Raw genomic sequence first — 13123 nt, 5'->3', positions numbered from 1 at the left:
ATTTCCTACTGTTTTACCTGAATCTCTAAAAATTACCAAATCCCTTCAAAGTACACTTCCCTTCAAAGTGTAGTAAAGTTACTTTGATGTGCAGCATTGTGAGTTTTTTAACCCAATGGATTCTGACGGATGGTTTCCTGTAATTTTAGCTTTTAATTTTCACAATTAGTGCATTTTGTTTAGTACCATCGTCCATAGTTTCCTTGTGATTTTTTGCAGAGTGTCCAAGTAGTATGCAACGTATCTGATGGTCCGCAACGTGGTCAGCCTCTATACAACACAAACCCCCCGTTCATTGGAGGCAGCTTCTCCAAGCATTGTGGATGTCCCAGAGGGTACAGAGAAACTCACAGCTGCCTCTGCGAAGAAGATCCAGAGTATTCCTTCAAGAGTTCGTTCATTTTATTCGTAACCTTATCTGTTCTTTTTGATTTGACTTACTAACATACCAGTTTACAAGTTGAGCAAAAGAGATTGTCAGTCAGCCACTTACTAAAGCCCACCCATGTTCTGAAAACCTAAGTATGTGTGTAAGTGTAAAGTCTTGATTACAAAATGTTTTGTTTCGTTCAGGTTCAGTATCTCCATCATTAGAAGGATATCTCAATCTACAAACAAAATATAAACACAAAAAACTTAAAGGTGCGTCGTTTTCATTTGATTTTTAAATTGTGTTTTCACCAGCATCAACTGGAACGTAAATAAAGTGAATCTTTGATCTTTTCATTTACAGACCCCATAATAAAATTAAATTCATTCAGACCATTAGTGGAGCGTGGAAGACTTCAATTAAAATCTGATTCTGAAGAAGATGAAAATGTATATTCTAGCAAGAGTACAGAACAGATGACGCAAAGTGATGACGAAACAGACGTTATTAAAATGATTCAGCCTATATTACGTAATAAACGTCCTTCAGAATTACACGTAGACAGGGAGGATATAGAAGTAGAAATACCGCAGGTTCATATTAGGTCTGTGAACTTTCATATTGTAGAATAGAAAATGACATTTGAGAATTTTCGTAACTTTCGATATTTTATTTTTTACAGAAATCGCAATACAACATCTGTTGAAAATGATAGTCCTAAATTTGTTAAAAATAATATGAAAACTTCGAATCAATATAAAGAGGTAATTACTCACTTTTGAAAAGAAATGCTTTATCTTTATATGAAAGCATTTTTTTGAAGTTAGAAACATCTGTTGTGATTAAATGAAGAAGTTTCAGTAGAATCATTATTGAAAAGTATTTTAATATGTATTTCAGCTGAAAAAAGGGATTCCGCAAAAGGCAAAATATGCGCAAACAAAAAGGTATAACAAGAGTTTACCCGCTGAATCTAATAGGGAAAAGTCTCTAATACGTCTTCGGGTTAAATCAGGGAACATTGTGGATGATGTAATAAAAGTTGATGAAGAACCTACTGAGAGTTCACTGGACTTTGCAGAAAAGTTTATGGTTGAAAATGAACAACTTTCAAAACCTGAAAGTGTTCGAGACAATAAAAGAAATAAAGAACGCAATTCAAACAAATTACTACGTATCTTGAAGATACTACAGCAAGAAGTTAAAAACACTCAATTTGACACAAAACTGCATCAAGAATTTGATACAAAAATGCAAGAAATATATGAAATTGCAACACCTCCAGAAAGTGCAGAGTCAGAACGCGACATTACAACGCAAGTTGATGACTTGGATAAAACATATCCGGACAACAAAAATACTTTGGACAGCTACAAAAATATTGAGGACGAAATAGTCACGCTGAGGAAACAACCAAATCGTCCGCAAATAAACGATGTCAAACGCACTCACGATGATGACGAAATCATTAGAGAACGAAGTTACGATTATTTTGATGACACAGAACCAAAATACGCCAACAGTGTGGATAATCCGTACGATAAGTTGCTTACCAAGAAAAATAGTTTTGATTTAAACCGAAACAATCAATCTACATATAACCGACATCCCGAATTTAAATACAATGATATTTTAGACGGCAAAGTCAATTTAGATCGACGGTTTTACTCAATCATCGATGACAAATCACACAGACATTTAAATAGGGAACAAAGAACACCAGACGACGACATGCTGGTTAGAAAAAGCATTTTATCAAAAGCCCTAGAAGGTACAGATACTACTGATAATTACAATTACGAAGGAAAAAACATACTTCCCATAAACCCGATAGAAAATAGAAAAAAACTTATGAACGCAAACAAAATTAAGCTTACCAAGACTCCTGCAAGAAAACTGTTTTTGGTACCAGAAAGAAGAGCTCAATTCAATCCAACATTTCAACAGAGAAATACGGTTAGTTCACTTTTTGATATACAAGAGAGGTTTTTATCGCAACCTCTACCCATGCAACAAACCATAATTTTTCACATAAATTAATACAATAAGGTCTAATTAAACAGACCTGTTTATTTCTTCTATCATCCATCTCACCATAGTCAGATTTATTACTATGCCACAGCTGGGCTCAAGACTCTTTTACAAATTTTAGACACTCATCCTTTCACAGACTGCATTTTTTTGTTGGTAACTTTTAATCAGGCTGGTCGACTAAAAATGTTAACTAGATCCATGATTTTCTTTAAACTATTCTAACTATATGGCCTACAGATTGTCTTTGAGGGCTCTTAGAGTTCTTCTTCTTTCGTGTCGATGACATGTCGCCGCAGCGAGAGCACGGCCGGATGCGCTCATTAGGTCCTCCCGCGAGCAAGTTTCAGGGCACAATGGGCATGCGATTAGGACATGGTCTGCACAGCAGAACCGCACTTGCACCCAAGGTCCTAGAGTACAAGGTCTTAGAGTTAGAAGATAATCATACATTTACATTACATAACTGAAGTTGTCTTAATTTAATTTCAGAATGGAGACTTCCGTCAGATGAAGCTGCTGCGACCAAAATTTGAGGATATATCGTCAAAATATCCTTTCCAAAGACAGCTATCGTATTTATCTGATAGGGATATCTGATAGGAACAGACCTGATATTCAAGCGGAGAGTAGTTTTAACGGCGGCTTTCAATATCCTATAATGCATCTGTTGATTTGAGATAGAAATATAAGAATTGTTTGTATGGGGCTAACATCAAAATCCTATCTCTAGTAACCATGTCAAAAGATTGGTAGGTTATTGAAACCGTAATAGGACCACATTTATCTGGACAGATTTCACCTGTGACTGTTTGTTTCTTATCTCTTTCTTTCTTTATTTTTGTAGTTTCTGTGATTTCGTGATCAATGAGTGAGGATATTTCGATTTTTACCTTATCCTTTATTTGTCATCCTTTTGCGTTTATTTGTTAAAAACTGTGTATGCTAGGAAGTAAAGGGTTTTTGCATAATTTGTATGTACGTATTATTTGTATGTATAATTTATAAGTTATAACAAGATGTAAATTAAGTTAATTAAAAAGATTTTTTTAGCGTAAAGTATGTAAAATTGTTTGGTTTTTAATTTCTCCTTTATTTTAACCTCAATAGGCATGATGACAAATTTTTAAATTCCTTTGTATGATGTAGGTATACGTCTATTTTATATGAAAAATTATTAATTTTAAGAAAATGCGAAGATTTTTTATCAAATAATTGCATTTTTCTCTGTCCACTTTGAATCCGGCGCGAAAACGCTTGTCAGTGTCATGGTGTCACTTGTGACGTCACGACTGAAATTACAAGACGCAAGTAAACAACGCTCGTGCAATAATTAAGTTTTTTGTGTTATTAAATATGAATTCGAAAGGGCATAGGTGTTGTGGGGTCACTGGGGGACCAAGTAAGAACACATCCAAAACAACTCCTGATAAGTTATTTGTGTACGTTCCTCACAATAAAAAAATACGAAACAAGTGGCTTAAACTTGCAAGGCGAGATTCAAAAGCAATATTGCCCAGGGTACAACTTTATTTTTGTGAAGATCACTTTGATGTAAGTTATTACGTAGTTCTCTAGATTCTAGCATAGTTTATAATGTAAATAACTATTTCGAGGTTAGGTTTCATCTCTCATTGTTTTTTAATTAAACTAGTATACTTACATTGAAGTTTTAACATTTCTAAATTCAGCTGAACAAAAATCTTTATTTGATGCCAAAAACTTTCCCAGCATTATGATATCAATTCTAGGCAAATTAGCGCTGTTTGCCTTGATAAATCCGGGCTCCATAACTCGTGTTATAAACAATTAATTAATTAAAAACAAAGATCGCAGTGGAAGTTCACAATAACGAAATGTGACGTTCGCGCGCTTTCGCGCGAGTTGTTTTGAGAAATGACGTCACGAGCTCTGATTGGTGTTCAAGATATCATGGCGGATTGCCTTATTTTGTAATTTTATTTTATAAAAATACATATTAATCACATTATTAATAAAGAAAACAATGCGCGTTTTATATTCCAAGCTTCAAGTTTAATTTAATAAATATATTATTTTAATGATCTTTGATTACTGTCATCATGCCTATTGGTTTAAGGTAATCATCATCTGAGTTTATTTCATCAAAACCTATAGATAAAATTGGAGATATAGACAGAATTTGATGTAGCGGTTTCATTTCCGTGCGCATCTATGTCATTCTGGGTAAATGGATTACGTACATACAAGTCTGATCTTTCATATCGGTGTAGCAGATCCATAAAAAATCTTCAGATTGGTAAATTATATTCACATTATCTCAATTCAAACATAGGAGCAGCTACTATGATTCATGTTAGAGAAAAAAGTTTCAGTAAAAAGCTCTAAAATAAGTTGAAGAGGACTTGTCTCAATAACGTTAGGACCAGATTTCTTTTAGTCTTCTCCTTCCTTTTTAATGAAGCAAAGAGATTGTCAGACTCTTACTGACTAAAGTCCACCCATGTTCTTTCTAGAGCCTTTCGTGTTCTAGGATCACAGGAATAGTGAGTGCACCTGTGTCTGCGCAAATGCTCATGCACATTGCACTATAATATTTCCTGCGCAACTACTAAATCTCCTTAATGGGAACCGCCGCCGTGACAACGCTATCATATTTTATCTAGTAGGGATCTGTCTAAAATACATCGTATTGAGTGTGCTACATGAATAGGATTCAAAATTCATTCAAAGCTCAAATACTTGAACTACTATAAAATCATAAACCAAAATTAAGATTTGGCAGTACAGGTGACGAACACGTGACCGACAAAAAACAAACTACCATCAGCGCTAACAATTGGATCTTATAACACAATACACAGAAATCAACGCAAAATGTTCCTAAAACGCAAAGCGTGAAAATAGAAAATTCCTTCCAAAGTCTCAGTTTCAGGTTTATCGCTAAAAAACAAAACAGTTGTGGTTTTTTTGTCAACATCACTTCCTCCGATTCAGTTTTGAAAATCTCAGTATGTATCAGGACCGAAAAACAAGTGATCGTTTCTTGTTCTTCATGAATTCAAAAAAATGACGCGTCCACTGAAAATTTTAATTTTTTCATGTTTCTGCGTTTTTGTGTCGGCCAAAGAGTTGCATTTGAAAGGAGTAAGTGATATGTTTTTGTTTTGTGAACAACGCGTGTTTTATTTTTTATTGTACTTTAACAGATTAATTAATTTCATATTTTCCAAATATTCTTATCCCATATTTTGTTACCATCGCCGGTTCAGTATTAGAAGTTTGCAAACCTTCTAAACCTCCTTCCTTCCCTTGGACCACTTTTATTTTTAGGTGTTGTTAAAAGCGGCCATCCAAATTAAATTACTTCAAGTAGAATAAGTTTTCATATGTATTTACGTAAATATTCCTTTCTCTTCATTAACATCATTTTCTTCCTGCCCCCTATACCAATTTATTTTTTGGGATTAGAGCAGCATTCCTTCAAATGCTTCTGTATGGCATACTATCTCTGATGTCATCTCACAAGTTATATACTTTTTCAAAATACTCAAACCTTACCCAAAAGTTCTACTTAAAAGTCGTTCGCAGCGATGCAGTCTTTAAAATTGAGTAGCGTTTCAGTATTCTGTCATTAGAATCATTTTATCATCATAAATACTTCGAATGACCATTAATAGACTTATTTCATGTTCAATTCTTGTTTTTGCAGACATTGGAAACAAAGGATAAAGACGGCAAAGGTTTTATGAACCTTTTCCATAATCAGGACGCTCCGACCAAAAATGAAAGGGTATAGTAAAATTTTATTCTTGAGGCCGATTTTATCCACGGCGGCTGTTCTCATATAGGAAGATCAGCCAACTGCGCTCTCTATTCCTTCACTCTCATAGCCCGATGGGACGGCAATCCGACACGACCGGAGAGGGATCAGGCGCAGAACCGACATCAACGTACCGATATATCGCACGTGCCGCTTCACTACTAGTCTCTTTATATTTACATGAAATTGTTTTCGTTTCAAACGGCAGCCTGCACGTGCAGTCGCACTCAGATAGCAAGCGATTACATGCAGTAGTTGCACGTGCTACCGGCAGCTAACCTCCAAAACGCACCTTCACATCAATGTGTCATTGATATAAAGTTTATATACTCATACTTATTTTGAACTATATGATTTACTTGCAATTTCAAACACAAAATCCCCTTCTACCATAATAATGACGTTTTCAAACCAAAACCATGCAACATACACCAATCCTCATATTTTCATCATCATCTCTATTTACAGTTCGCTCGCCACGTCCAAACAGTAACAGAAAGTATACTAGAGCACCTTCTCAACGAAATCAAGCAAGAATACTTCAGCGAGAATTATAATCCAAACAGTCCAATACCTCGCTTGATAAGAAACTTAAACAAAGAAATGAAAAGGAATGAAAGAAACAAGTTGATGAAGGAAAAGGACAAAAGAAAGAAAGTCAACAAGAAGAGGAACAAACTGGCGAGAAAGAAGTTGAAATTGGCGACGATGAAGCCGCTGTAGATTAAGATATTAATTGTAATGTAATGGGTGTTTATGGTTACTATAATTTATTGATTACAAGATTAAATATTAAAGAAACTGTAGTTTGAATAATCCTAATCTTATGAGAAAGCGTTTATGATTTGTGCTTTGAAAATAAACAGAGTAATTACATAGAAAGATGTTTCAAATTATGCTCTGATCTGCATTCAGCTGGTTTTGGTTAGCCTGGAAGACAACATTGCACAAACTTCAGATGATAGGAATTATTATTATTACAGACACGATGATCTAGAAAATGTACTTGCAATAGTGGAAGTGGAGTTAAGAACATTAATTTTAGTGACCATAGATATGGCTCTACTCGCGTATACTTTAAAAAAAAATAAAGACGTTATGTGACTCGAAATTGATCGCTCTGATCTGATAATGTATAACACATAAGTCCTGATGCCCTAGTGGATAAAGAACCAACCTCTTAAGTATGAGTGTGAGTTCGATTCCAGATTAAGTGACTACCGATGCCACTTTTTTAAGTCTATGTATACTTTCTACGGCTATCTTGGTCATCAATGGCTGAATAAAGGATCATGAGGAAACCTGGGCTATATAGCCTTAAATCGGCCTTAAAGCGTGGTGATTATTAACACACAATTCTTTATTAGGTGAGAGAAGGTTTGATCCAGCAACGAGACGATAAGAAGACGTGTAAGTCGGCAACCATGATGCGTAATATAGTCGGGGTCAGGAAATCACCAGCTCTAAAATAGCGTAAAACCTACACTATAAAACTAACACAAATCGTGCCCTTAGAACAGTTGCGCCGAGTTTGATGAAACACGTCTAAGACCCATTTCAAATAACACCAGCTTTCATCTAGAAAACACATCAAAATCGTTTAATTGGTTTAAAAGCTACGGCGGTGCCACGATCAGACAGACATAGCGATCAAAGTTATTAAGACACGTTCTCTGACGTTCATAATTTTGCCTATGTACGTAATTTAAAAAGTTTTGCATGATAGAATTGGGAAGCCGACCCCAACATAGGTAGGAAAAGGCTAGGCAAATGGATATAACAGGATTAGGACATTTATTTACAGTTGGAGAAGATTTTTATTATCGTTTAAGCGTGATAAGGACGGTAGTGAACATTATTAACAAAAGACAAACGACCATAAAACTATTCATTCATTTTAATATGTACAATAATATCAACAGGCTTCCTAACTTTAACTTCATCTGAATCCGAATTATTGACTGATGCGTTTTTGATTTCTTCTTTCGGAGTCATTTTCACGAACTTCTTCTTTAACTTTCTTCTATGTTCCTTCTTTTGAGCTCTTTTTGGGAATTCCGGTATTTCTTTTTCTGTTGTAGTTTCTACTTTTTGATCTTGGAACTCTTGACCTGGTTGTTCCTCCATTTGTTCGGTTTTGGGCTTAGGTCTAGGCTTAGGTTTGTGCTTTCTCTTGTGCTTTTTTGTTCTTCTCTTCTTTTTAGGAGCCTCTTGTTTTTCTGTTACTTCATTCGCCGTTGTTTCTGTCTCGGTATCATTCTGAAAAGGAATCGCATATTTATATATGTTATTTTAGAAATTAAACCTTATTAATAGATTTTGTTTAACCTGAATTATACTCGTAATGATAATATAACACTTAGAATATAGAAACGCAGTATTTGTGTGCCAAATCTTCAGAAACACGACAATTATAGTCCTCCACCACCTTTTACAAACCAAATAAACTTTATGACCGTTCTGTATGTTAATCTAAACTACCATTCAAATCCAACGCCTATTAAGCACCCTTGTTATTGATTGGCCGAATAGTTTTTCCAATCCTACCTACGGAACACCCAACAAATTGGTTAATATGTGCATTTGAAATTCTTCTTGTGATTTCTACGTCTCATAAAACTAAGTCGATTACTTCTGTTCCAGAGATTTGACCAGTGAAATCAAAGTATGTGTGTAAAGAGCCCTTATTTTCACCATTTCTTAGTTCCTTAGTACCCGATAATAGTTCTTTAGCCGTTGTTAAACTTACTTCTGTTGTGATACCACTGGCATCGAGCGCAGCCACAGGATTACGGTGAGCTAGTTCGGGCTGGTTAACATGGGCAGATAAATCGGGTTCTTCTTTTATTTCTTTCTTTTTCTCTGTCTCGTTATACATTCTTCTATGGATATTTATAACTTGGTCGGCAGTTGTTCTAATTTGTTCGAGTAACTGGTTCATCGCACCCTACAAAATGTATTCGGATATTCTGTTGTGTCTTTTGTATTGTATTTTCAATATTTAAGGAGATTGTTAGCCTCTGAGATCATGACTGATTTTTAAATTTAGATTACATATTACAGTTACGCGTCTAAACTAAAAAAAGTCGAGAGTACATAAACTTATTGGCAAAATTATATTCCTATTTTTGTGTTTTCATGAATTCTGCTGTAGTTTAAATATTTACAGCTTATGCACTCAAGCCCCCTTTAAAATCAAAATTTTGAGAACTGACACTGATTTTACTATCGTCATATTCTAAATTGATAGCATCTTCTACCACGTAAATAGCTTTGTTTGGCTGTATTCTGATACTAATTTCTGGTTGTAAACTATGAATCCCAAAGTTCTTAACTTCAATCATTTTCCTAAGCAAGTAATTATTTCTATTACAATGCCATTTCGTTTGTCTAAGAATCAACATTCTTCATTATAGTTATTTTGTGTGTTATTAATATATTAGGGGAACTTAAAAATTAAATTAATTGTTACCTGAATATCTGGTTTTCTTTCCATACTGTTAAACCAGTCCCCGACTGCCGCAAAATGTTTTTCTGCATCCACCTATAAAATAATACATTGCATTTATTTTAAGTTAACTTTCAACTTTACTTTGAAAGAATTGAAGATTTTTTCCTTAAGTTTTTTGTATATTTTTTATAATATTAAATACTGACAATATTTTAAATTAAACCAGCTCTTTTTCCGCTATTTCACCGGCATCCCAAGGAACTTTTTGCTGTAGCCGGATAAAAAATAGTTTAAATTGCTCATGAATAGTGTTGCTTCCCAACATACTTTCACAAATAGGTTTAGTAGAACTTTCGAACCTTCGTTCGGAACCTTAAGGGTTACAAACAAACAAAAAAATGTTTTCTCTTTACTATATCAATATAAATAGTATAGGTAAAAAAATACTCACTTCATCGATATAGTAGTGATTTGTCACTAAAACAGCTACTAAAATTGCTTGAAATGAAACTAAGCACAGATGCATGTTATCGGTCCGAGTGTTCTGTGTAATATACGAAACTATACTGGCTTGCTTGTTTTGATTTACTCACTCATTACTTTGGTGAACAATCGATGTTTAGCTTAAACTTGGATAAAGCCTTTTTGGTCGGAAATGTTGTAGAATATTACGGAAGGTGTATTTTTTCTCCATTTTGGCAGCCTTCTAAACCTGACCCCTTCATCACTGCCTGCATGCCGTGACTTAGTAAATACATCATAGTCCATCGAGCCCAGTGGGGCCCTTCAACCCCAGTGGGGCTCACCAGAGCCAAGGCCTGCCGGGGCTGCAGGATTGTTTGAAAGAGTTACCGCGGCCCTGGTACATAAAGGGTTTCAGAAGGAACGTGATGTGATGGGTTTTAGTCAGTAAAGAGTCATTTGATGATTTCCCATGAAAAATAGTAGACCGATTTTTTTTCTTAAATATGGGCTACAGCTTTAATTAAGCTGGGAAGTGTGTTCATCACCGTTTCTCCTTCTCAGTCACAACCGACCAACACAACAGTAAGGAAGCGATAAAAGAGGGTGTTTTGGTTCTTCTCCAATGTAGTACCTATTTGACGTAAAAAAGTGCTTATTTAATTAGCCTAATTTCAATAAACATATATTATATAACTTTTACTTTGAATAGGTATAGCAAGCTTTAGTGTCAAAACATTTGGAAAGGCGCCTAAAAAAATAATAATAGCTATCAGCCCTTAACCCGTTGTATGTCGGAGTGCAGATAAACGCGAGACACAATTGATTTTCTATTGTTTTATAATTAGCGACATACAATCCTTTTAAAGCGAAACATTACGGTTGCTCACGTGCCACGACTCAAAACATTTTGAGCACGTAAATGAAAATATCAAACAGAATTGGAATGAACATTAATCACTACGCTTGCTTGAGGCGGTTTGGCGGTTTTAGACTTTACAGCCTCTTCAAGATGTTTTCCTTCGCCTTCTTTAATCAGTCATTGGTGTGTTAATATAGTAAATAATATTATAATTTTGGAATCGAATCGGATCAGGGATATTATTTTTCTTTTCCTAGCTGATGACTAGATAGCGCTAACCTAGGTACGTGAATGCAAGGAACGGAACGTTATATAATATTCAGATCGTAGAACAAAACGTTTTTGTTATGAACAATTAAGAAGATAGGGAATAAAAACGGAATAAGAAGCGAAAAAAAGTCAGTCAGATAACTATCCAAATATTATTGTAACTTGGCAAAGGCTCACTCACGTAGTAGGAAAAACGCCATCTGGCACTATTTTTGGGAACTTTTTTTTTTTATTTTCAAAAAATAAAACCTCCATTTCCATTACAATTGTTTTGTATCTTTATTAATAGATCATATATAGCTTGTCATGCATTTTATATTTTTCTAAACTTTACCATTGTAAACATTTGCTTTTTTATAAGAGTATTCGTGCAACTTGCTTGGTATTTCATGAGGGCATTCATAGGTCTAAGTACTTGAAATAAAAATAAAAAAATTGTGTAACCACTGGGCCACTAAGACTTTAACCTCGTAAGTAGGCAAGAATGCATTTTGCTGAATTTTCAGTATAGCCGTCTCAAGGAAAACACCGTTATGCAGATGCATTGTCCAGCCTAGCTTGTACGAGCCTAGGCTAGACGGATGTAACCAAAAATATTCCACAAGCTAACTTAGAACAACCCGTATTCTCCAAGCAAGAATACACCGTATACTTTTAGTACAAGGTTCATTTTGCAATAGATATAACGAATATAAGTAAGCCAAGTAAATGTTGGTCGTTTTCACACATCACGTGACCCAATTAGCAGGCCAGCACTAATTTATATTTATTTCATCTGATTCTGAATTCAATGACCTGTAAATTGGGAGCATTGATAAATCATATCACTACACACTACTATATTGGATGTTACAAAAAAACTTAAAATTTAAGGGGAATCCCCCCTTTATATGGCGCTTAGGTTAAATATTTTTAAAAGTCGACCGCCTTTCATAATCACCCTCCGAGCCTTTTTCCCAACTATGCTGGGATCGGCTTCCAGTCTAACCGGATGTAGCTGAGTACCAGTGCTTTACAAGGAGCGACTGCCCTATCTGGCCCTATCTGACCCGGGCAACCCAATACCCATTGGTTAGACTGGTGTCAGACTTACTGGCTTCTGACTTACCCTAACGACTGCCAAGGACTGCTTTTCATCTATACTAATATTATAAAGCTGAAGAGTTTGTTTGTTTGTTTGAACGCGCTAATCTCAGGAACTACTGGTCCGATTTGAAAATTTCTTTCAGTGTTAGATAGCCCATTTACCGAGGAAGACTATAGGCTACTTTTTATCCCGGTACGGGAAGTAGTTACCACGGGATGCGGGTGAAACCGCTGGCAGAAGCTAGTAATACATATGACCTAAACAATATTATATCTACAGGTATATTTTATTCTGCTTGAAGAAAGAATTTAACAATACAACACAAATACATTTTTTTTCTTTTAATTGCTTCTATTTTTACCTTTTCTTTAAAATATCTCATGTACTTCTTGTTATTTTTAATATTTCTATACAAGTCCAAAGATCGTCTGTAAGAAATTGCTTTTTAGTGCAAAGACCTATAATTGCATATTATTGTTTGTATCATTTTACAATTTCCTATTGGTATACAATAAAGAATTGCTAGGTATTTATTAGTTTTAAGTTGCATATATATAGCTACATGTATAAGTTTATTTTAAGTGTTCTGTAAATATGTGAACATTTGTCTATGTTCAAAATAAAGAATATTTAATCCTATATTCCATTCTATGACACAAAATACACTAGCTACCTACAAACATTCAGCAATGCTATGGAAGGCACCATCCGAATACACAATAGGTTCATCAGCCCATTGAACTTTTGCGTTTGAATCAGCAAGAATTTGCACATATTGTCACATACAC

General features: G+C 34.9%; 2 protein-coding genes across 2 annotated transcripts; one reads left to right on the top strand and one right to left on the bottom strand.

The window, feature by feature from the left end:
• Positions 1–5449: 5449 nt before the first annotated feature.
• Positions 5450–7017, top strand: LOC124641676. The gene is made up of 3 exons (XM_047179836.1): positions 5450–5527; positions 6093–6173; positions 6672–7017. The coding sequence occupies exons 1-3, from the start codon at positions 5450–5452 to the stop codon at positions 6924–6926; spliced, it is 414 nt and encodes a 137-aa protein (XP_047035792.1). The 3' UTR covers positions 6927–7017.
• Positions 7018–8087: 1070 nt separating this feature from the next.
• LOC124642108 (FK506-binding protein 4-like) lies at positions 8088–10180 on the bottom strand. The gene is made up of 4 exons (XM_047180415.1): positions 10106–10180; positions 9676–9747; positions 8953–9150; positions 8088–8462 (listed from the first exon to the last, which is right to left on the bottom strand). Exons 1-4 carry the CDS (start codon positions 10178–10180, stop codon positions 8088–8090), a joined length of 720 nt encoding a protein of 239 aa, XP_047036371.1.
• Positions 10181–13123: the final 2943 nt, after the last annotated feature.

This window comes from Helicoverpa zea, chromosome 23 (assembly GCF_022581195.2).
Source record: "Helicoverpa zea isolate HzStark_Cry1AcR chromosome 23, ilHelZeax1.1, whole genome shotgun sequence".
Taxonomy (NCBI): Eukaryota; Metazoa; Arthropoda; class Insecta; order Lepidoptera; family Noctuidae; genus Helicoverpa; species Helicoverpa zea.
The sequence above is the reverse complement of the archived record's forward strand: the minus strand, read 5'-3'. Positions and strand labels throughout refer to the sequence as shown.

What these genes read in the sequence shown, in the direction of transcription:
- LOC124641676 (XM_047179836.1), top strand. Translation starts at nt 5,450, where the DNA reads ATGACGCGTCCACTGAAAATTTTAATTTTTTCATGTTTCTGCGTTTTT. An exon ending in AAGAGTTGCATTTGAAAGGA is followed by an intron (nt 5,528 to 6,092) that starts GTAAGTGATATG and finishes TTGTTTTTGCAG; the next exon opens with ACATTGGAAACAAAGGATAA. An exon ending in CTCCGACCAAAAATGAAAGG is followed by an intron (nt 6,174 to 6,671) that starts GTATAGTAAAAT and finishes CTCTATTTACAG; the next exon opens with TTCGCTCGCCACGTCCAAAC.
- LOC124642108 (XM_047180415.1), bottom strand. Translation starts at nt 10,180, where the DNA reads ATGCATCTGTGCTTAGTTTCATTTCAAGCAATTTTAGTAGCTGTTTTA. An exon ending in ATCACTACTATATCGATGAA is followed by an intron (nt 9,748 to 10,105) that starts GTGAGTATTTTT and finishes ATTATTTTATAG; the next exon opens with GTGGATGCAGAAAAACATTT. An exon ending in AAAGAAAACCAGATATTCAG is followed by an intron (nt 9,151 to 9,675) that starts GTAACAATTAAT and finishes TACATTTTGTAG; the next exon opens with GGTGCGATGAACCAGTTACT.